This window comes from Giraffa tippelskirchi, chromosome 10 (genome assembly GCF_054371585.1).
Source record: "Giraffa tippelskirchi isolate mGirTip1 chromosome 10, T2T-mGirTip1v1.2.pri, whole genome shotgun sequence".
NCBI lineage: Eukaryota > Metazoa > Chordata > Mammalia > Artiodactyla > Giraffidae > Giraffa > Giraffa tippelskirchi.
This window is the reverse complement of record NC_137284.1, coordinates 79687225-79708639: the sequence shown is the minus strand read 5'-3', so window position 1 is coordinate 79708639 and position 21415 is coordinate 79687225. Positions and strand designations below refer to the sequence as shown.

The 21415-nt window shown below is 42.2% G+C and overlaps 1 protein-coding gene across 1 annotated transcript in view; it reads right to left on the bottom strand.

Moving 5' to 3' along the window:
* Window positions 1-6682, bottom strand: part of ABCB4 (ATP binding cassette subfamily B member 4) — a 68753-nt gene extending 62071 nt beyond the window's left edge. Inside the window, exons 1-2 of the mRNA XM_081536508.1 lie at window positions 6634-6682; window positions 3297-3447 (exon numbers count right to left, since the gene is read on the bottom strand). Coding sequence (XP_081392634.1) covers window positions 3297-3447; window positions 6634-6669 — 187 coding nt within the window. The 5' untranslated portion in view covers window positions 6670-6682. The remainder of the gene's footprint in view (window positions 1-3296; window positions 3448-6633) is intronic.
* Window positions 6683-21415: the final 14733 nt, after the last annotated feature.

Sequence of the window (21415 nt, the reverse complement as noted above, 5' to 3'; positions counted from 1 at the left end):
GGTTAAGTAATTTGCCCCAAATTCAGGTACAGGCCTAAATAATAAATGTATATCTTAAGGAACACTCAAAGAGACATTAAATAAGGAGTGCTGACTGTCACTTTGAGTCTGAAAGTAAATCGATGTCTGCCTCCCTTGATTCGGTCCAGGACCTCGTTTACTAATATTACATAGAAACACTCAGCACAAGACAGAATTGGTGGATGTCCAGGCAGTTTTAGCAGTATGGGGAATAAATCAAGGTAACTGGGGCTCAAAAATGTCTTTTCCTTTCATCTACGTGGCAATGCAAGGGCACGCAGGGCGTATCAATTTCTCCACACAACCTCCTACATTATTAGAGCCACATAGACTTGGCATAAAATATCAAGTTCCTAATACTCTGTAGAAACCCTGTTTCCTATGACTCCATTCTTAAGGTTTGGATGTGGAATGTTTTACGCATAGTTTCTGCACAACTGAGTCACTGTGAGGGAACAACCTTGTCACGGAGACTTTATTCTGTTGACAAGGATGGACTCTATTCACAATAACTCATTGTCAGAGCCTCTTGTAATTTAAACCTTTTTTTTTTTCTTCTAACATTCTCGTCTCATTTGGCTCCCATTGAGTCTTGCTGTCCAAGAATCCAACAATTGTAAAGAACAGACTCTAAACAAACATCATCTTGGTGAGACAAGCTAGCGAGCTCAGCTAAGGACACCTGAGGACTCTATCGTCTCTCAACCCCCATGACTTTGGCTGAACTCTACAAACCTAAACATATCAATGAGCTCTCTGGATTCAGAGCGAGCATGAAGTGTAACAATTCATTTTCTCTGAAGAGCCACGGGAATATTATTTGTATGAACCTAAAGAGTGGACATTGGCATTAATAACATTTGAGGGACTTCTCATTCCAAACCCTCCAAGACAATCAAGTTGCCTAATGACAAATGTGGCTGTAGAGAACCAAGTGTCATTTAATTCAGAGGTCACTGAAACTAAGCTGGCAACTCTGGTGAGCGTATCACTCCAGCAGTCACAGGTCTGCAAGTGGCTTGCTCGTGCCATTCCCCAGAAGGACCTTGAATTTGGCCCTGGGCACAGTACGTGGCACCTGTCTGCCATTCCAGCTTCAAAGCAATTCGGTTGCATAATTAGAAACACATTAAAAATAAGCAGACTGCTCCAAATAAGAAAGCTGTGGAATTACTCTGGTATTAGCAAAAATAAAAACGGGACTAATAAAACTGGACCAAATGTCAGCTTCCCTGGGATAAGTACATTGCATCCAATTTAAAAAAAAATGAACTGTGATAAAATATACATTACCATCTTAATCATTTTAAATGTATAGTTAAGTAGTGCTAGATATATTTACACTATGGTAAAATCAATCTCCAGAACTTTTTCAGCTTTCCCAACTGAAACTATGCTCATTAAACAACTCCCCATTTCCTTATCCTCCACCCCCAGCTACCACTATCTTCTTTTCAGTTTCTATGAATTTGGCTACTCTAGACACCTCCTATAAGCAGAATAATATGATATTTGTTTTCTTTCACTTAGTGTAATGTCCTCAAGATTCATCCATGTTGCAGCAGGTGTCAAAATTTCCTTCCTTTTTAAGACTTTTGAACACTCCATTGTATGTATGAAACAACTTTTGTTTACCCAGTCATTCATCTGATTTTTTAAAATCCTAAGTTGAAACCAGTTTTGATTGACATGTTCTAATATGGGCATCCTCCTGTTCCGTGTGTGTGTGTGTGTGATACATCTATAAATCTTATAAGAAGTAAAAGGAAAATGAATGAAAAATTCCTAATTTCCTTACAGACTTTTTAAACTATCCTATCTTACTCTTTACAGTATTTGTGCTAAAGTTTTGGACACTGGTCAAATACAAGTAATCCAGTTAAAACTTTCCCAGACACAATTTTTAAAGGAGAATGTACAGTTACTTACATTGGCAGTATAATGTATACAGTCATGAGCATGGTATGGGTGGTAGAAAGACCTGAGTCTGAATTCTGCCCTTACACTGTATAATCTTGGGAGGTTATTTATTCTCTCCAAGCCTCAGTTGTCTTCATGTGTCATTGAGAATAAAACCTAGCACATGATACACACTATGAAAGATTTCTATTATATTTGTTATAAAGAGGTTCTTCTCAGAGACAGTAGCACTAGAGAATAAATAAACTGTTTTTGTAGGAGTGTGCTTTAACTATTCAAAGGATGCTTCTACTAGACATCTAAAAGGTATTAATATTCATCAATATTTATGTAAAGAGATCCTATTGTATAAATTAAGCAATCATGTTCTTAGGTAATTACAAGTAAGCCCTACAATGCTAAACAAATATGTAGTTCTCAACAGTGAACACTGAAAACTTTCTGAGTGCCCTCTAAATATAGTCTACTGTTTCTCAGGTATCTTTACTACAAAAGCTGCCTCTCCTTTATTAGCTGTTTCCTTTATATTCCCCCATCTGTGTGCCAGTAAAGCTTCACTCGGTCTTCTCCACCTAGTGCCCACAGGTCTCTAGGGAGGAACTGAGCCATCGTGCTTGGTAGAAAGCATGGATATCTCCCTTTCTATGTTAAGTCTGTCTAATATGAAAACAACTTTGTTCATTGGAACCTCACTCCAATGCTGCTGACACAGCCCCTCGCATAGATGGCATTAATTTATGTGACTCCTTTGGCACTTCAGTAATTTTAGTCCTTTGGGTGAGTTTCAAAGCACATCATTCTCATACTGAATCCATTCACACTTTAGTAAAGTGTTCTGTCAAGGAACAATCAACCTTGTTGATCCAAATATTAGAGACAGAAAGTGGGTGTAATTTTAGCAAGAAGGATGGGAGGGTGGGGGAAGAAGCAGAAAAAAATCAGAAACAGACCTACAAGCTGAGGACAGCTAAGAAGTATTGCCACGCTAACTGATGCATTGGGAAGCTCATCAATAGTCACTAATTGAATGGACACTGGGAGACATGCTCTGCTACGGTTCCACCATCCTTAAGCAGACTGACTTCCTCACTTTATTGAAATACAAAGCTTTCTGGAAATTTCCTTATTCTATTCTTAAAATCCAATAGCATACACTTATTTGTTGAAATTTAACCGATTATTTGAGGAACTTTACTGAGAATTTTAAAACTCCTTCTGTGATATCTGAAGCTACCCAGATGTCCAAACATGAAGCAAGTAGATGATGAATAGAAAAATCAATTTCTAATCTTTCACTCAGTTAAATAAATGAATACATCTATACATCTATATATCTTAATTAAAGAAATGCTTACCTGGAAGGGAGAAATTTCCTCCAGTATTAACAAATCTGTCAGTCATTTCTCCAAATACTATCATCATGAGGGGCAGACCTGATCCGTGAGTTATGGCCATGATAATGCCAAAAGACATAAATAATTTATCCTGCCAATCAGAGTATCGAAACTAAAAAAAAAAAAAAAGAAAGAAAAGATAAGAATACTTAGCTTGTATAACAGAATTTCTCTTTTCTCACAATGTATGTTCTTTGGATTTTTATTTAAGGTCAGTACTTTTGTAACCATTCCAAATAAATGTATTAGGGAAGAAAGAGAATTTCAATTCAAATCACTGACAGAGTAATTTTGAGATTCTATTTATTTTGTATCAGTGTGGAAAAAATTCTAATTTCATTTAATCAGTGTCTTATTTGGATAAGTGATTGCAATATAATCAGAAGGGACTAAGATTTGGTTTCATTAAGAAATACTGTTTGATTTCCAGAGCTCCTGAGGTAGTGAATTAGAAACAGCTAGGGGTTGATGTCATTTACATACACACACGTAATACATCCTTTAAAAAGACATTCAGAATATTTCAGAGGGAGAATTATAAAGGGCGGAGAGGGAACAGATATTCTGGATTTTGAGGATAAGGCTCCTTTAAGAGGCTTAAGTTAGCTTCTGGAAGACAGATCAATAGTGAAGGGCAAGAAACTTCAGGAGTGCCTGGGTGTGTGCTTTAGGGAAGTCTTGCTTATGGAGATGATACTCACTGTAGAATCTCGAAGGACAAGGGGGAATTAGCTGAAGAAGAACTGGGGAGTGCAGAGAAAGTGCAGGATGTGGGGGCTTAGAACAGCAGGGTGACTGGAAACGACATGAGTCCTCAGGGAACTCCATGTGGTGGACTTTCTAAGCACACAGTACAGAGCATGGAAGACGATACTCGAGAGAGGTCTAAAGGCCGGTGGCCACACCAACTATCTTGGATTTAGTACCGTCCATAGAGGGCTTCCCTGGTGGCTCAGCTGGTAAAGCATCCGCCTGCAATGTGGGAGACCTCGGTTTGATCCCTGGGTTGGGAAGATCCCCTGGAGAAGGGTAAGGCTACCCACTCCAGTATTCTGGCCTGGAGAATTCCATGGACTGAATAGTCCATGGTGTTGCAAAGAGTCAGACACGACTGAGCGACTTTCACTTATCACTTATAGAGGGAAGTGGTTATACCAGTTAAGTGCACAACACCCAAGAACTAGCCAGCCGATCAGTGTCATAATACTCCAAAACCCTTTGTCCTTCACCACCTGTTTTAGTTCTCTCCAATCTCCCACTTTTTCTCCCCATTTCTGATTGACTGAAACTATGCCTCTCTCTTTGTCCTTCTTTCATCTTCTGCCTTCCAGACTACATCTCCCATCTCTTAGTTTTCCATTGCTATACTTTCCCCTCTGTCCCTCACATCTCTCTCATCCTTTTAACCCTTATCTCTGCCCATTTCCCCACCCCATTCCCTTTGGGGGACAAAGAAGGAACAGTCATCAAGAGAATGGGTGATGAGTCAGGCTGGGCAGAGTGGGGTCCTTGAGAATGGAGGTTGAGTCAGAGGGAGTCACTATGCAGGGGCACCCTGAGGTTAAAGCACAAATTGGGGGGGGGTGCCAACTGTTCTCAGAGATTTCCAGAAGTTCCGTCTGGAAGACCAAATTCCATCATTAAATACAGAGGGCAAGCAAGAGTGTTGAGAGAGACAAAGGGTGGGAAGCCAGGTGGAGTTTGGAACGAAACAAGGCAGGCAGGTAAAGTCCAGAGCATGTGGGGAAGGGCCCCTAAAATTGCCACAAAAGGGACAAGTGTCCCCAAGGTTTACCTTAGTGGCCGGAGGGGAAGGGAGATAGAGCACTTGAGTTTCTGGGCCACAGCTCAAGCATAGGAGCAAGTTGACATGCAATGTTGTCTTCACCAAACATTTACGGGAAACTGCTGCTGCTGCTGCTGCTGCTGCTGCTAAGTCACTTCAGTCATGTCCAACTCTGTGCGACCCCATAGATGGAAGCCCACCAGGCTCCTCTGACCCTGGGATTCTCCAGGCAAGAACACTGGAGTGGGTTGCCATCTCCTTCGCCGATGCATGCATGCATGCTAAGTCGCTTCAGCCGTGTCCGACTCTGTACGACCCCATGGACAGCAGCCCACCAGGCTCCTCTGTCCATGGGGATTCTCCAGGCAAGAATACTGGAGTGGGTTACTCCATGCCCTATTCCAGGGGATCTTCCCAACCCAGGGATTGAACCCAGATCTCCCATTTTGAAGGTAGATACTTTACCATCTGAGCCACCAGAGAAGCCCAAATGCCTTTCTAACTCCTATTAAAATGCAGTTTTATCCTGAACCTCAATCAGAACAGCAGCAAAAAAAATCTATTAAGAGAGTGAAAAAGATTACATTTATATTTAAGGTTAAACTTCCAAATTCAAATGAAAATTTCTGTTTCTACTTTAAGGTTTGTGACATTTTGTTTTCTGTAAGAGGCAGATTTAAAACCTTTGCATTAAAACTAGATTTAGTTTTATAAACAATTTATTCTCAAAAGTACTGAACTGAAAAAATGTTATCCTTACTGAGATTTTTAAACAAAAAAGTCACAAGCATAAGGGAGAAGAAAATGAAACTTAATAAGTCGGAGATTTCAGATGACGTGCTTTATTTTTTTACCAAATTCTTTGCTATCAAATACTGGCTGTCATAGTTTGAAATATATCATATTCACCAAAAATGGGCAAACATTTTCTTGGGTCCCCTCTCTAAGGCATATTACAAATGAAAAACAGATTTGACTTCTTCCAAAAATATGTTGGCTTGCCCTGGACCAGCGGAAAACCACTGAGAATTGTTATAAACATATCTGAGTCTGTAAAAGTAACTTCATATTTAATCAATTTTCCTAGAGGCCAATGTGAACATAATAAATTTCTTAAGCATTTACAATTTTCTGTAGTTAACAATCTCCTTATATGCAAGTTTATTTTAAGATACATTTGCGTTTGTGTGTGTGTGTGTGTGAAACAAGTGCAGAGGTGTATTTTTCTGAAATTAATTGGTTTGTATGGTGCTTCAAACACCAGTCCTAACTTCAATTTCCCTGTACACCAGTTAGCTCTGCTCTCCCAGCCAGCCTATCCCTACCTGTTTTATCATCCACCTGGAGAATATGGGCCATTAAATACAATCAGCCAATCCAGGACTGCACGGGCGCAGCAGGGAAGATCTATTGCTGCCCGTAGACAATCTTAAAGTACTTCTCACTAGAGATCCAAGACATCAAACTTAAATGAAGGCAAGACTGATGCAAACTTAATATTTCACAGCTTACCAATGTTAATGGTCCAATCAAATTTACATTCTTCATTTTTTGCTTAGCTTGGCTGCTGTAAAAAAATATATATAACCGAATTTAAAAAATGTTACAAAATATTTCACAGTCAACTGAATATAAATTTAAGTAGTTACCATATTTGAATATTATATTTTCAAATGTAAAAGAGTGATGTTCATAAACTGTTGAAATTATCCAGTTTAACACATGGTGTAAGGCAATAACCAAGTGCAAAGGTAACTGTCCAGGGTCCTATAGGAATCTCTGGATAACCAGGTAATGGTCATCTGCCTTGTAGCACGCATGCACAGATGGAAGGTGACCATGTCAACAATGTCTGCAAGATCAGTTAATTCTTCATGTGCTAAAAAGGTACATATTGATCTAAAACTAGTAAAGGCCACTCTTCCAAATGATTATAGGCAGTGGCGTCAGGAAATCCTGTCGGCTCTACATTCAAAATACATCTAGAGTTCAACCACTCTTCACCACTTTCATAACTATCCTAATAGCCAGGAAAACTCCTGCCTTGTTTCTCCACTTCCACTTATGCCCATTTTAGTCTATCTGCAACACAATACTCAGAGTCATCATTTAAAAACACAAGTCACATGCTTGCTAAAGAGGAGGAAGAGGCAAGGGACAGATTGGGAGTTTGGGATTAGCAGATGCCAGCTATTACATGTAAGATGGATGAACAACAAGGTTCTACTGAAGAGCACAGGAAACTATATTCAATATCCTGTAATAAATCATAATGGAAAAGAACATGAAAAGGAATGTGTGTGCAAATACATATATATATATATATATATATGTATAGCTGCTCATCTTGCTGTATAGCAGAAATTAACACATTGTAAATCAACTATACTTCAATAAATTAAAAAAAAACTCTCAGGTCATATTATGCTGCTACTCTGCTCAAGGACTTACAAGTGGCTTCCACTTTTCTCAGAGTAAAACTCAAATCCTTACATTGGCCTCTAGGGCCGCACATGATTTTTCTTTGTTACCTCTCTGAGCACAGCGCCCACTCCCACTCCTGCTAGCTCTGCACCTGCTGTCCTGTGAACACTCCAAACATGTTCCCACTGCAGGGTCTGCATTACCTCTGCCGGGAGTGGTACATATATGCCACATAGCTCTCTCATTTTTTTTTTCAAGTTCTTACTTAAATATTGCCTTCTCAATATGACCTACCTTAACTACCCTATTTAAAATTGCTTTTTTGCACTTCTGATTTCTTTAGCCTTAATTAACGTGTTCCCATAGCATTCATTACCTGCTAACAATTGTTTGCAGGACTAAGAGCCCCTGGGAAAAGAGTTTATGGATGCTTCTTTTTCACAAATGACCATGTATCTGCACAGATCTAACTTTTTTATATTACTTAAAGCCCAAGAGTGCCCCTAGTTTCCTGTTCTGGGATATCTGATGCCATTTGGTGATAATTTGTCTCAGAAGCCACAGGCTATTAATTTGGTTTTAGGTTGGAAACGCTCTTGCTTCCTCAGTCTTGGGTATAGAATGAATCACAATCTGGTTCTCCCCTAAGGCAGGAAGATGGAATTTGATATAATATTTTTCTTTTATGTATCTTGTGCTTTAATTCTATGGCACATAAAGACTACTTGCAAGATTTTAGCAATTACATATTCAGCATATGTATTGTTTACATCTATTCTCAATAATAAATAAATGCTAACTGTAGGAGAGCAGACTTTTTTTTACCTAAATGCATTTATTTAAATTTCCAGGTAAAGCTTTATTCACAGGACTTGGTCCCAAATTATCTGGAACATTATCTAAAATCAAAGGACTGCAATGAAATATGTTCACAAGAATGTGACAGGCGAAACTGCATGATTGGAACAACCATATAACTCTCAATTTTCCCTAGACAACTAAAGTGAGCTGAACTTCCTTTAACATACAAGTTTTGGTCTATTTTTTGTAAAAAACGTGTCTCATTACATTTAATTTCATAATCTTAACTTTTTCTTAGTCTTTTGTACTCTTTGAACTGTCTTCTTCCCAACACAAGGCTGTAAGCTCCGCTTCTGAGAACTTCCTTGGGTTCTGTTGTGTCGCTGCCTCTTTTGCAGGGGTAACCCCTCTGCACACTCACCAATGTTTAGCCAGTGTAACACAGAAATAGACTTCTTGGAGAAAATGCCATCTATTTATAGATTCACAGTCAATTCCAGCCTAAACTGCCAGCGAATAAAAACCACATTTTTCTAGAAGAAAAAATGCCATCCATGGGTTTTCCAATTTTATAGGGCAAACTAGATATTCTGCGAATGAATATCACAGTACGTAGCAAGATCATTGTATGAAGAAATTAACAGACTAAAATAATGCCCCAGTTTAACCACCAGATAGGCATGTTCTCTGTTAACTAATCAGGCCACTTGCAGCTTGAGGACCCCCTACAGAGCCTGATAAGTTTGTCCCTCTGGGTGATCATGGGATGACACAGGTCAGTTAGTTCTAGGTGGCTTGGCATGAACTCAGAGACCACAACAGCCTCATAAATATTGAGGTTGAATGCGAAAATGATTCACTATCTTCAAAGTTAAAGAGGGACAAAGACTGTATGCCACTTACTGATTGCTTATGTCCCTACTAAGGTGGAGAAGTGAGAGTGACAAGGGCCCTTGGGAACCAAAGAGCCAGCACAGGGAGAAAGACAGGCAAGCCGAGAAAGGCAGAGGTTTCCCCCTTGCATTTGAGCAACATTTTCTTTGGGAGTGTAGGTAACCCGCCCCAGGCTGTTTAAGATTCCCCTCCCCACCTCACCCCTCACCCCCCAGAGGGGATAAAGAGGGAACCGGAGAGCTGAAAGGGGGGTGGGTAAAATGAGGAGGAAGAGGAATAACAAGTGGAAGGAAGGAGCTGCCTGCTTCACTACACGGGTTTAAAAAGCACAGCCATTAACAGCAGATGTCTGATGCTCTTTAAGCCCAGAAGATCAGACCATGTTTATGAAAGTTTTCTGGAAAAGTTGTGAGCTACATAATGCAAGGAATGTGATAACCACACATTTTCATCGAAGGGCTCTGCACACAGAGAAGAGGGCACTTTCAAACCCATGCTCTGTTTCCTGTTGTTTATTGGCTAAATCCTGTCTGACTCTTTGCCACCCAGAGGACTATAGCCCACCAGGCTCTTCTGTCCACGGGGATTCTCCAGGGAAGAATACAGGAGTGGGTTGCCTTGCCCGTCTCAAGGGGATCTTCCCAACCCAGGGACTGAACCCGCGTCTCTGAGGGATACTTTACCACTGAGCCACCTAGGGATCGAACCTGGGTCTCCAGCATTGCAGGCAGACGCTTTACCGTCTGAGCCACCAGGGAAGCCCCAGGAAAGCCAGCCTGTCGCAAAAGAAGCCTCAGTGGCATTCCTTGGGTAAAGTCAGAACCACAGAAAAGTCTCTAAGGAAACTCCAAAAGAAAGGCCAAAGGCATCATCAATTCAACTTCTCTGCTCGGCTACATGTGGCTCTGCTGACTCGCGTGTGACGAGAAAAGCAGAAAAGCGGTGGCCGAGGGTGACGTACCTGCTGACGCCCAGTTCAAATCCGTCCTCCCGGGTCTCCGTGATCTGGAATGTTGCGATCCTTCCCACCTCTGGATCCATCTCAGCCTGGGGAGAAACCAGTCTCAGGTCCAAGGGCACCAGCCCCAGCTCGGGGAGGTCGCCCAGCCTCCTCACAAACACCCTCGTCCCCACCCCGCCGGGGGATCGGGGCCAGCAGACTGGTCCCGGGGACCTGGGAGGACCGCGCGGATGCCGCGCTGCCCCCCGCTAGGAGCCCACCTTCCCGAGCTTCCCTCACCTGGGACTGCGCCTGTCTCTGGCCGAGCCGCTGGGCGCGCCGGGGCTGCGGCCGCGGGGCCTGGGACTTTGCTCGCCCCCGCCCCCCGCCCCCACCCCACCCCGAGAGTGTCCAGCCCCAGCGACGCCTCCTGAAGCCGCCGGGGCGACGGCCCGGGCAGAGGAGGCGCTCCAGCCACCAGCACACCCCGCGGAGAAGGGTGCCCGGCGCGCCGCCCTCCGCTGCCGCCCACCCCGGGCGAGCCGCCAGCCCCGGGCCCGCCGCGCCAGCTGCGGCCGATAAGCCCCGCGACCAGCCTGGTGCCGCTGGGTGTTCCGAAAGCCTCGCCTGGCGGGCTCCTCGAGCCCTCCAGAGTGACTGTCACACTCCTTCAGTGCAGTTTTCTTTTTGAAGCCTTGCGGGGGACAGGTTGTACATGCTCACCAATGATGAGGGACACGAGAGACCCCTAGGCTCGCCTCCCACTGCTTCTGCATCCCGGGGTCTGCTCCCCGGGGGGTACCGAACCCACTCACCTCTAGGGATGCTGAGAACAGGGCAGGGGCCGCCCAAAAACATCGCATTAAGCTCTTCGCAGGATAATGCAGTCGGTGCCTTGTTAACACTTAGAGGCACAGAACGTTAGGTCTGGAGGGGGCTTTAGAAATCGCCAAATTCAAAACCGCTTCTCCCCCACTCCCTTTCCAATAAGAAACTGATGCCCAGAGAGGTCGAGTCTCGCCTGTGGCTACAGCCTCAGGACCAGGGTCCAGTCTCCAGTGTCCTCTCCTGGCATCCTGTTCCGATCCTGGACTTCTCCCTGTGCTCACGTGTCTCTAAACCTCGCGCTCACAGGAATCCTCCGTGTGGTTTTCTTGTTCCTTTTCATTAACCTCACGCCACACTCCTTCATAAAGGAAAAATCTAAAACAGGGAGCAACATGTTATCATAGCTTTGAAGCCAGTGGGATTCAAACTCAGAGCTTCCTATCTTACTAGTTATGTCACCTTGGACACTTTCTTGCTTCTCTAAGCCTCAGTTTCATCACATGGTAACATGAGGATAAAACACCCCCCTTACTAGGTCACCGTGAGGAATAAATGAACTAAGACGGCAAAAGGAGCTAGTACAGAGCCTGAAACAGAATACACTCCATAAACGCAGCTTCCCTTCTTTCCAACCAGGTAGCAGGGTTACCTGCTGGTCCTTGCTCTTGCTGTCTTGTTAACACAGAAGTCATCCCATGGCTTTCTCGGTTTCCCAGAGAAAATTAACTAAGAGCATCCTACAAGAAGAGGTGCTGTCAGCAGACCTCGGAATCTCACCTGTGTCATTTACTGTCTGGCCTTAGGCAATTTACTTAATTCTTAATTTTACGGAAACCGTAAAATTGAGGTGTTATTAGGATTAGACATAATGTGTGTAAAGTGCCTGGCATATAAGAGGTGCCTAGTATTAATAGTTACAAGATCAGAAGAGGCTGATGAGGAGAGACTGGGGTAAGAGCCAGGAGCTCCAGCACTCACTCTAAAATACGCCACTTATCTCTACCCCGCTCTGCATATCACCTTGAGCTAGGCAGAACCTGACTTGAAGAGATGACTTAGAGTTGACTGGAACGGTGGCATGTTCTAGAATTATTAGAAATGAATTTATTTACAGGTTTTCCTAAAAATGTTTTTTCTTCTTAACCCATCTACCACAATCAGGAGGATTCTCTTCTTTGATCAACCAGAATTCCTCTTCTTCACAAGTCGAACAGGTGGTCAGATCACTATTTTTAAAATACTCTACAATTAAAGCAACTGAAATTGTTGAGCTGAAAGAAAGCTTGGTGGTGACAGGAGGACATTATAAAACTCAGTAGCCTGTAAGGAGATAGTAGCCTGTTAAGTTTCTATAAAAGACATCTTGGGGGAGTGAAAAGGTAGACACGTGAGAAAGTAGGAAGCTTCTGAACTTAAAAAAAACAAAAACAAAAAACCAACACACAGGAATATGACATTTTCCCCTGTCAGAGTCAGTTCATAAAGATGTCCCTATAAAATATGTTCATCATATGTGGCTTGCCTCTGAGGCCTGTGTGTGGGGAGAGAGAAGCCATGCCCACATGACTGTATTTCTGTATTTGCCTGTGTTACAGCCCATTCCAAGGGCTACATTTACATTAATCTGATAACAGTAAAACAACCTTACCTGGTGCATCCATCTGGTTAGTCATTAAAAAACAGTATTTAAGCCACTGTGATAAACTGGAGAGTTCTGCATGACACTCAGGCTGTAAGAAATCTCAACTTTCTTTTGTTGGTAGGATATTGAGATAATCCTGATTTGTTCTCATTGATGTAGAGTTAATATCCTTCCCTCCATCTTACTTCTTCTACATGTTCCATTAGTTATTTCTTTCTTTTATAATCTTAATTATTGCTTTTTTTGGATTATTTTTATCCTTTGGTTCTTTTCTCTTGATTTAGTAAGTACATATTTCATTTTATATTTAACACTTAACTCTTTCCTAGAGATTATGACCTATCTTTGACTAAACAGTGGTACTTTTTCATCTTCCAGGCCAATGCAAGGACTTTAAAATTCTCAAACCTCATTTATCCACCTCTTACACACTACTACTGTCATGTATTTTAATTTTTTTCTATCTTTTATGACCCTTATGAGAAATTATTTTATACTCATTATCATTTAGATTTACCTATACATGTATTATCCTTTTCTTTCTCTATTTCTTCCTACATCTCAGAGCCACTATCTTGGATCATTTTCCTTTTACCTAAAGAACGCTTCCTCTAGCCAGTGATAACTTTTCTCAATTTTTTTTTTCCTGAAAACTTATTTGACGCTTACTTAGGAAAATTATTCAGAGATTTGCCTTTCTTGTTGTTGTTGTTCAGTTGCTAAGTCGTATTGGACTTTTTGTGACCCCATGGACTGCAGCACACCAGGCTTCCCTGTCCTTTACTATCTCCTGGAGTTTGCTCAAGCTTACGTCCATTGAGTCAGTGATGCCATCCAACCACCTCATCCTCTGTCTCCCCTTTCTCTTCCTGCCTTCAATCTTTCCCAGCATCGGGGTCTTTTCCAATGAGTCAGCTCTTTGCATCAGCAATTTGCCTTACTGGATATCAAGACTTTTATTATGAAACTATAGTGATTAAGGCAATACATTTTGGACAGAGAGAAACAAAATTAAAGTGAAACAGAATACAGATCTTATAACTGACAGAGCCAGAATTCTAATCCTGTCACTATTCTTAGCCACCACATTAACTAGTGCAGGGCAGTGGGGATGGAGAAGATGGGTCAAATGTATTGGATGGTTAAAACATCTTCTTCCTCCAATTCATTGATCTTAGCATATTTTAACTGTTCCTCACTGTTTTGGTGTGCTATCTTCCACTCATCTTGCAGACATCCACAACCCCTTGCCTTCTCTCTTTTATCAGGTTTCTTGGTAAAATCACAACTCTGGCTAATTTAAATTATCCAACTACTGCAAGCTTCCACCATGCAACAGAGTGTGGCTAAAGAAAAACACAAAACCATCTGACTTGTCCCACCATGAAACTAAGTCATCCTTTACTATATGTTTAATGTGTTTACTATGCTTATTATTTATTGTACATTCTGAGGGATGCAAGATTCATAAGAACAAAGTTTTTGCTGTCTTATCCACTGGTGTATTCCAACCTTTGCTGCCCAGTAGCAACTGTTTCCTTATACACTCTTCCACTATGTCAGACCATTACTTCATGCTTCCTTTTCCCTCAAGTATCTTTCAGTCATTTTACATCTTCACATTCTGCTAAAGTACTGTGCTTCTTATTTCACTGATAAAAGTCACAGTGTTTGGAAGGGAACTGCCATAATCTCCTGCCATGACACCTACCCACTGACCAGCATCTGCACCCAGCACCCTGCCTTCCCTAAATGAACCAGTTTCTCCAAATGAACTATTCATGCCTTTATATGCAACCAGTCCTTTCATTTGTACTTTTATGCTATGGATCCCAGCCCCTCAGGAATGAGTTCTTTAGCAGACATTGTTCCTTCTCTCTCCTGCCTTGTCAAATTTTCTGTCCCTGCTGGACCATCCCTGTTTCTTCATCTTAAAAAATACTCTCTTGACCCTACTTTTCTTACTAACTGCCACTGCATTTCCCTCCTTCTCTTTGCAGCTAAACTACTTAAAAGAGTTCTATCGCTTTCTCCATTTCCTGTCTTCCTGTCCTCCCTGAAACACACTCGCATCAGGAGTTTGACCTTTCACACTACCAAAACTGCCCTGGTTAAGTCACTGATAACCTCTACCGTGCTACATCCAAAGGTCAATTTTTGTCCTTATCTGACTTAACAAATTCAAGCAGTTGACAAGTTTATCTTTCTCTCTTCCTCGATACACTTTCCTCACTTGAATTCCAGGACACCACATACTTCTTGGATTTCCTTCTGCTTTACTGGTCTCTCTTTCTCAGTGTTCTTCAAAGTTGAGCCTCTTCTTTCTGCCTCTCAACCAACACTGGAGTGCTCCCAGGCTGACTCAGGAATCTTCTCCGTCTAGTCTCACTCCCTCTGTGATCTCAGCAGGTCTCATGGCTTTAAATACTATCTGTATCCAATAATGTCTAATTTTTTTTCTAATCTAGACTTCCTTCCTGAATTCCTGGCTCATATATACAACTGCATCTTTGATCTCTGTACTTGGATGTTTAACGTGCCCAACCTTGACTCTTGACCTTTCTCCTAAGCTGGCCTCTCCAACAGGTGTCTCTCCTTCTCATTTGACAGCTCCAGCCATCCAGTTGACCAGCAAAAATACTAACAGTCATCCTGCATTCTTCTCTTTCTTCCCCACATCATACTCCATGAGAAGATTTTATAGGTTCTGGCTTCAAAATATATGTTCATTTGCTCAGTCATGTCCGACTCTTTGGGACCCCTTGGACTATTGGCCTGTTAGGCTTCTCTGTCCATGGGATTCTCCAGGAAGGAATACTGGAGTGGGTTGCATTTCCCCCTCCAGGGGATCGTCCTGACCCAGAGATCGAACCCGGGTCTCCTGCGTCTCTTGCATTGGTAGGCGGGTACTTTATCACTGCGCCACCTGGGTCTGACTATGTCTCTCTCCAGTTCTACCAGCGAGGTGCAAGCTGCTCTCATCTCTCACCTGAATGACTGCAGTAGCTTCTTCAGTCTCCTCTGCTCCTGTCTTTGCCTCCTCTCCTGCCTTTGTTCATTCTCAAAGCAGAAGCCAGAGTGATTCATCTGAAAAGTGGCTCAGATCACGTGACGCCTCAAATCCCAATTCCCCAGATGCCCCAGTCCCTTGGGAGCCTTGGCCGGCAGTGGCTGGCCCTCTCTGTACTGTTTCTGACCTCATTTTCTACCTCTCTCCTTCCCTCACTCCTCACCAGCCACACTGGCTTCTTGGATGTTCCTCAAACAAGATAGATTTACCTCTCAGGGTGTCTGTGCTAGTTGTCTCCTCTGCCCCAAAGTCTCTGCCCCCCAATATTCACGTGGCTAAACCTTCACCTCCTACAAGCCTCTCTTCCATTCCCGTCTTGTCAGTGAGACCACTCCTGACCTCCCTAAAGCCGCATCTCTTACCCCCAGGACTCCCAGATCCCCTTTACTCTGCTTGGGTTTTCCTTCGCACATCATTTTCCACCACCTAGTATACTATATAATTTATGAAATGACTATGCTCACTGTTTATTGTCACCTCAGTAATACATCAGACCCGAAAAAAAAAAAAGGTATTTTTTCTCTGCTTTATTCAATGAGGTAGCCAGCATTTCTACCCACTTACTAAGTACCAGACCTTGCGCAAGGATTTGAGGGCATAAACAAAAACAGGTCTCAGCTCCTGCCTCAAAATGGACTGAGAATATATCGATACAAAAATCAGATCTCTATAGTGTTTATAAAATTATGAAGCCATCACACACAGGTATCACCTCATTCAAATCTCAAAAGAAGAAGCACGTTCAAAGTAAACAAGTGAGGTGGTATTATTCTCAGTTTAAAAGTGAGGAAATTGCAATTCCTAAAAAGTGAATGGAATTAGGACTCCCTGGGGAAGACTAGTGCCAGCAGAGTCATGCCTGTCTCTGTATCTGGTCCCCACAGCACTTGAAGGTCATTAATGTGTACTGAATAGATCCATACCTTTAAGCTGTAGCATAAAAGATTTACATGTAAAAAAAGAATATCTTATAACTAAGAGCCAAAGGGAAGAACAAACTCCATCTACCAAAGTATTTTAAAATACTTAATTTTTTGTATATTTTATATATTACATTGTAATAATTGAATATACTATTTTATATATTTTATATTATATTTACATGTGTATTAATTTGCAACAGTTTTCTCTGCAGAGAGAACGATGGAATCGGTTCTCTGTCCAGTGGACCTTCAGCTTGATGGTAATATTCTCTGCAGTGTTTCTCCCACTATATTGTATTTGTGGCTAACAGTTCTCTGACTTTTTATCTCTGAAGACAGACTGTTAGATGCTATCTTTGACTGTTATATTTGCATGTCACCACACTTCACTGGTGCTTCCCTAGTAGCTCAGCTGTTAAAGAACCTGCCTGCAGTGCAGGAGACCCCAGTTCGATTCCTGGGTCAGGAAGATCCCCTGGAAAAGGGATAGGCTACCCACTCTAGTATTCTTGCCTGGAGAATCCCATGGACAGAGGAGCCTGGAAGGCTACAGTCCATGGGATCACAAAGAGTTGGACACAACTGAGTGGCTAACAGTTTCACACTTCATTACATTCTGTTTCCAAATTTCCTGCCACAAATACCTCTGCTTAAATCTTCCATCTTCCTCTCTAAGTTGATAGATTATAATTTCCCTTGTCTTCACTGCTTTCAAACCATGTTCAATCTTACAATTTTCTCCCAAAATTCTTTTCAAAAACCTTCTTATCTGCTTGAAAAACAAAAATTCCTCTCCACCTCTGACCTCTTATCTCCTATAAGTCCCTCCATTTTGGTCTCACTTTTCTTTTGCTCATTATAAAATTCATCTAACTTGGCTCCAGCACTTTGGAAGGCATTTGTAAGATGTTAAGGACGAGGGTAATGCTGATTTCCAACGTAACTGGCTTTAACGGATATTTCCACTGATCTCTTCCTTGTCCATTGTGTGTGTGTTCAATCGTGTCCAACTCTTTGGGACCCCATGAACTAGAGCCTGCCAGGCTCCTTTCACCGTGGAATTATCCAGGCAAGAATACTGGAGTGTGTTGTTACTTCCTACTCTAGGGGATCCTTCCAACCTAGAGATCAAACCCTCATCTCTTGTGTATCCTGCACTGGAAGGCGGATTCTTTACCACTTTGCCACCTCGGAAGACTAAACTCTTCCTTACACCCGCTTAAACCAGGGTAGACTTGCAAAGGTATGACAGAAATTAAAGCAGTTGGGAAGAAGCATCATTATTAATCACCAATGTCATATCATTTCCTCCAGGATAGAGTAATGGCACATTGAGAATGCCAAGGTCACATTGCCTAGTGGAATTCTGTGCCCTGTGAGGATTATGGTAACAATCCGTAAAAGCTACTATTATGGATACTACTATTATGGATATTATGGATACTACTATTATAGTTACTACTACCCACAGTTGGGTAGACAGGAAGGGGTGCAGGGTGCCAAGGTTGAAGAGTGAATGAATGAGCCGCAGATAGGGTCACTATGCTTTGGGTCATTAATGTTGCCTCTTAAGTTTATTCTAAACCTGCACATTTTCAAAATATTATACTTTACTTTGTAACAGATTAAGAATATTTGCTCATATCATACTAAACTATCTATGGATAACATAACAAAGAAGAACAGTAACATTGTGTTTGCACTTGAGGTTAGTTCTCAGTTACTCACAGCACTATCTCCTAGCCCTAAAATTGTGGCATCTTAAGTGTTCTTCTTTTTTCACAGCTATTTATAAGGCCTCCTCAGACAGCCATTTTGCTTTTTTGCATTTCTTTTCCATGGGGATGGTCGTGATCCCTGTCTCCTGTACAATGTAACGAACCTCCGTCCATAGTTCATCAGACACTCTTATCAGGTCTAGTCCCTTAAATCTATTTCTCACTTCCACTGTATAATCATAAGGGAATTGATTTAGGTCATACCTGAATGCAAAAAAGCAAAATGGCTGTCTGAGGAGGCCTTACAGATAGCTGGGAAGAGAAGAGAAGCGAAAAGCAAAGAAGAAAAGGAAAGATATTCCCATCTGAATGTAGAGTTCCAAAGAATAGCAAGGAGAGATAAGAAAGCCTTCATCAGCGATCAATGCAAAGAAATACAGGAAAACAACAGAATGGGAAAGACTAGAGATGTCTTCAAGAAAATTAGAGATACCAACGGAACGTTTCATGCAAAGATAGGCTCGATAAAGGACAGAAATGGTATGGACCTAACAGAAGGAGAAGATATTAAGAAGAGGTGGCAAGAGTACACAGAAGAACTGTACAAAAAAGATCTTCACGACCCAGATAATCACGATGGTGTGATCACTCACCTAGAGCCAGACATCCTGGAATGTGAAGTCAAGTGGGCCTTAGAAAGCAACACTACCAACAAATCTAGTGGAGGTGATGGAATTCCAGTTGAGCTATTTCAAATCCTCAAAGATGATGCTGTGAAAGTGCTGCACTCAATATGCCAGCAAATCTGGAAAACTCAGCAGTGGCCACAGGACTGGAAAAGGTCAGTTTTCGTTCCAATCCCAAAGAAAGGCAATGCCAAAGAATGCTCACACTACCGCACAATTGCACTCATCTCACACGCTAGTAAAGTAATGCTCAAAATTCTCCAAGGTAGGCTTCAGCAATACGCGAACCATGAACTTCCAGATGTTCAAGCTGGTTTTAGAAAAGGCAGAGGAACCAGAGATCAAATTGCCAACATCCGCTGGATCATCAAAAAAGCAAGAGAGTTCCAGAAAAACATCTATTTCTGCTTTATTGACTATGCCAAAGCCTTTGACTGTGTGGATCACAATAAACTGTGGAAAATTCTGAAAGAGATGGGAATACCAGACCACCTGACCTGCCTCTTGAGAAACCTGTATGCAGGTCAGGAAGCAACAGTTAGAACTGGACATGGAACAACAGACTGGTTCCAAATAGGAAAAGGAGTATGTCAAGGCTGTATATTGTCACCCTGCTTATTTAAATTATATGCAGACTACATCGTGAGAAACGCTGGGCTGGAAGAAACACAAGCTGGAATCAAGATTGCCAGGAGAAATATCAATAACCTCAGATATGCAGATGACACCACCCTTATGGCAGAAAGTGAAGAAGAACTAAAGAGCCTCTTGATGAAAGTGAAAGAAGAGAGTGAAAAAGTTGGCTTAAAGCTCAACATTCAGAAAACTAAGATCATGGAACCTGGTCCCATCACTTCATGGCAATAGATGGGGAAACAGTGGAAACAGTGGCAGAGTTTATTTTTCTGGGCTCCAAAATCACTGCAGATGGTGATTGCAGCCATGAAATTAAGACGCTTACTCCTTGGAAGGAAAGTTATGACCAACCTAGGTAGCATATTAAAAAGCAGAGACATTACTTTGCCAACAAAGGTCCATCTAGTCAAGGCTATGGTTTTTCCAGTAGTCATGTATGGATGTGAGAGTTGGAGTATAAAGAAAGCTGAGCGCTGAAGAATTGATGCTTTTGAACTGTGGTGTTGGAGAAGACTCTTGAAAGTCCCTTGGACTGCAAGGAGATCCAACCAGTCCATCTTAAAGGAGATCAGTCCTGGGTGTTCATTGGAAGGACTGATGTTGAAGCTGAAACTCCAATACTTTGGCCACCTCATGCGAAGAGTTGACTCATTGGAAAAGAGCCTGATGCTGGGAAGGATTGGGGGCAGGAGGAGGAGCAGACGACCGAGGATGAGATGGCTGGATGGCATCACTGACTCGATGGACATTAGTTTGTGTAAACTCCGGGAGTTGGTGATGGACAGGGAGGCGTGGTGTGCTGTGATTCATGGGGTTGCAAAGAATCAGACACGACTGAGTGAGTGGACTGAACTGAAGGGTTCTTCAGTCACGTTAGAGAGTGTTGTGAAATGTTTAGAAATCCACCGAAGCAAAATAATTTGGGTTTGCAATCATCTGTGCAATATTTTTGGAACTCTACTAATATTAGGTAAAATCTACAACTCTCTTTATCTCACTCCTTTGCTACTCTTTTAAAACTTTTAATTTTGACATGCGTATAGATTCACATATGGTTGTAAGACAAATACAGAGAGACTCGCTGTATACTTTTCTTAGTTTTCCCAATGGTGATATATTTTATTTATGTATCTGAATCGATAAGGGGTATTGGTCTGTTGAGTGATATTCCATTGAAACTTGGACATCTGAGGTATTATGTTGTGAGATTCTTGATCTTAATGAAGCCTTTTGTTTTCCTTGATTTGAGGACAGTGCTCCACCAGGGAGAGGGGTGTCATTCTTCACTTGGTTTCCACTCACACCTGAGATGTGAGGGGCTCCTTGGTATTGCAGAGCAGAGGCAGCAGTTCTGACTCCCCACTAGGCCTCGCCTGATACCTCCCTGGCTTGGCAGAGAGGGAGTGCGTTGTTACAGCTCTCCACGTGGTCTCTACTGACACCGCAATGGGGAGGTAGCCTTGTTACTGTCAACAAGAAAGTCCTGAGCCTCCACTAGGCCACCTCTTCTCAAATCCCAGAGGGAAGAGAAGGTACCTCATCGCTACTAGGTAGGGATGAAAAGTCAGCTCCCTACTGGTAGGCAGTGAAGTTGGGGTGCACTTGTTACAGCCTCGTGAGGGTGGAAGTCAAGGCTTGCCACTCAGTCTTTTCAGGCATGGGTCTGGATAATACCATAGTTTTTCCTATGATGTCTGGCTAGAGTAGAGGCTGCTGTCTACACATTTTCCAT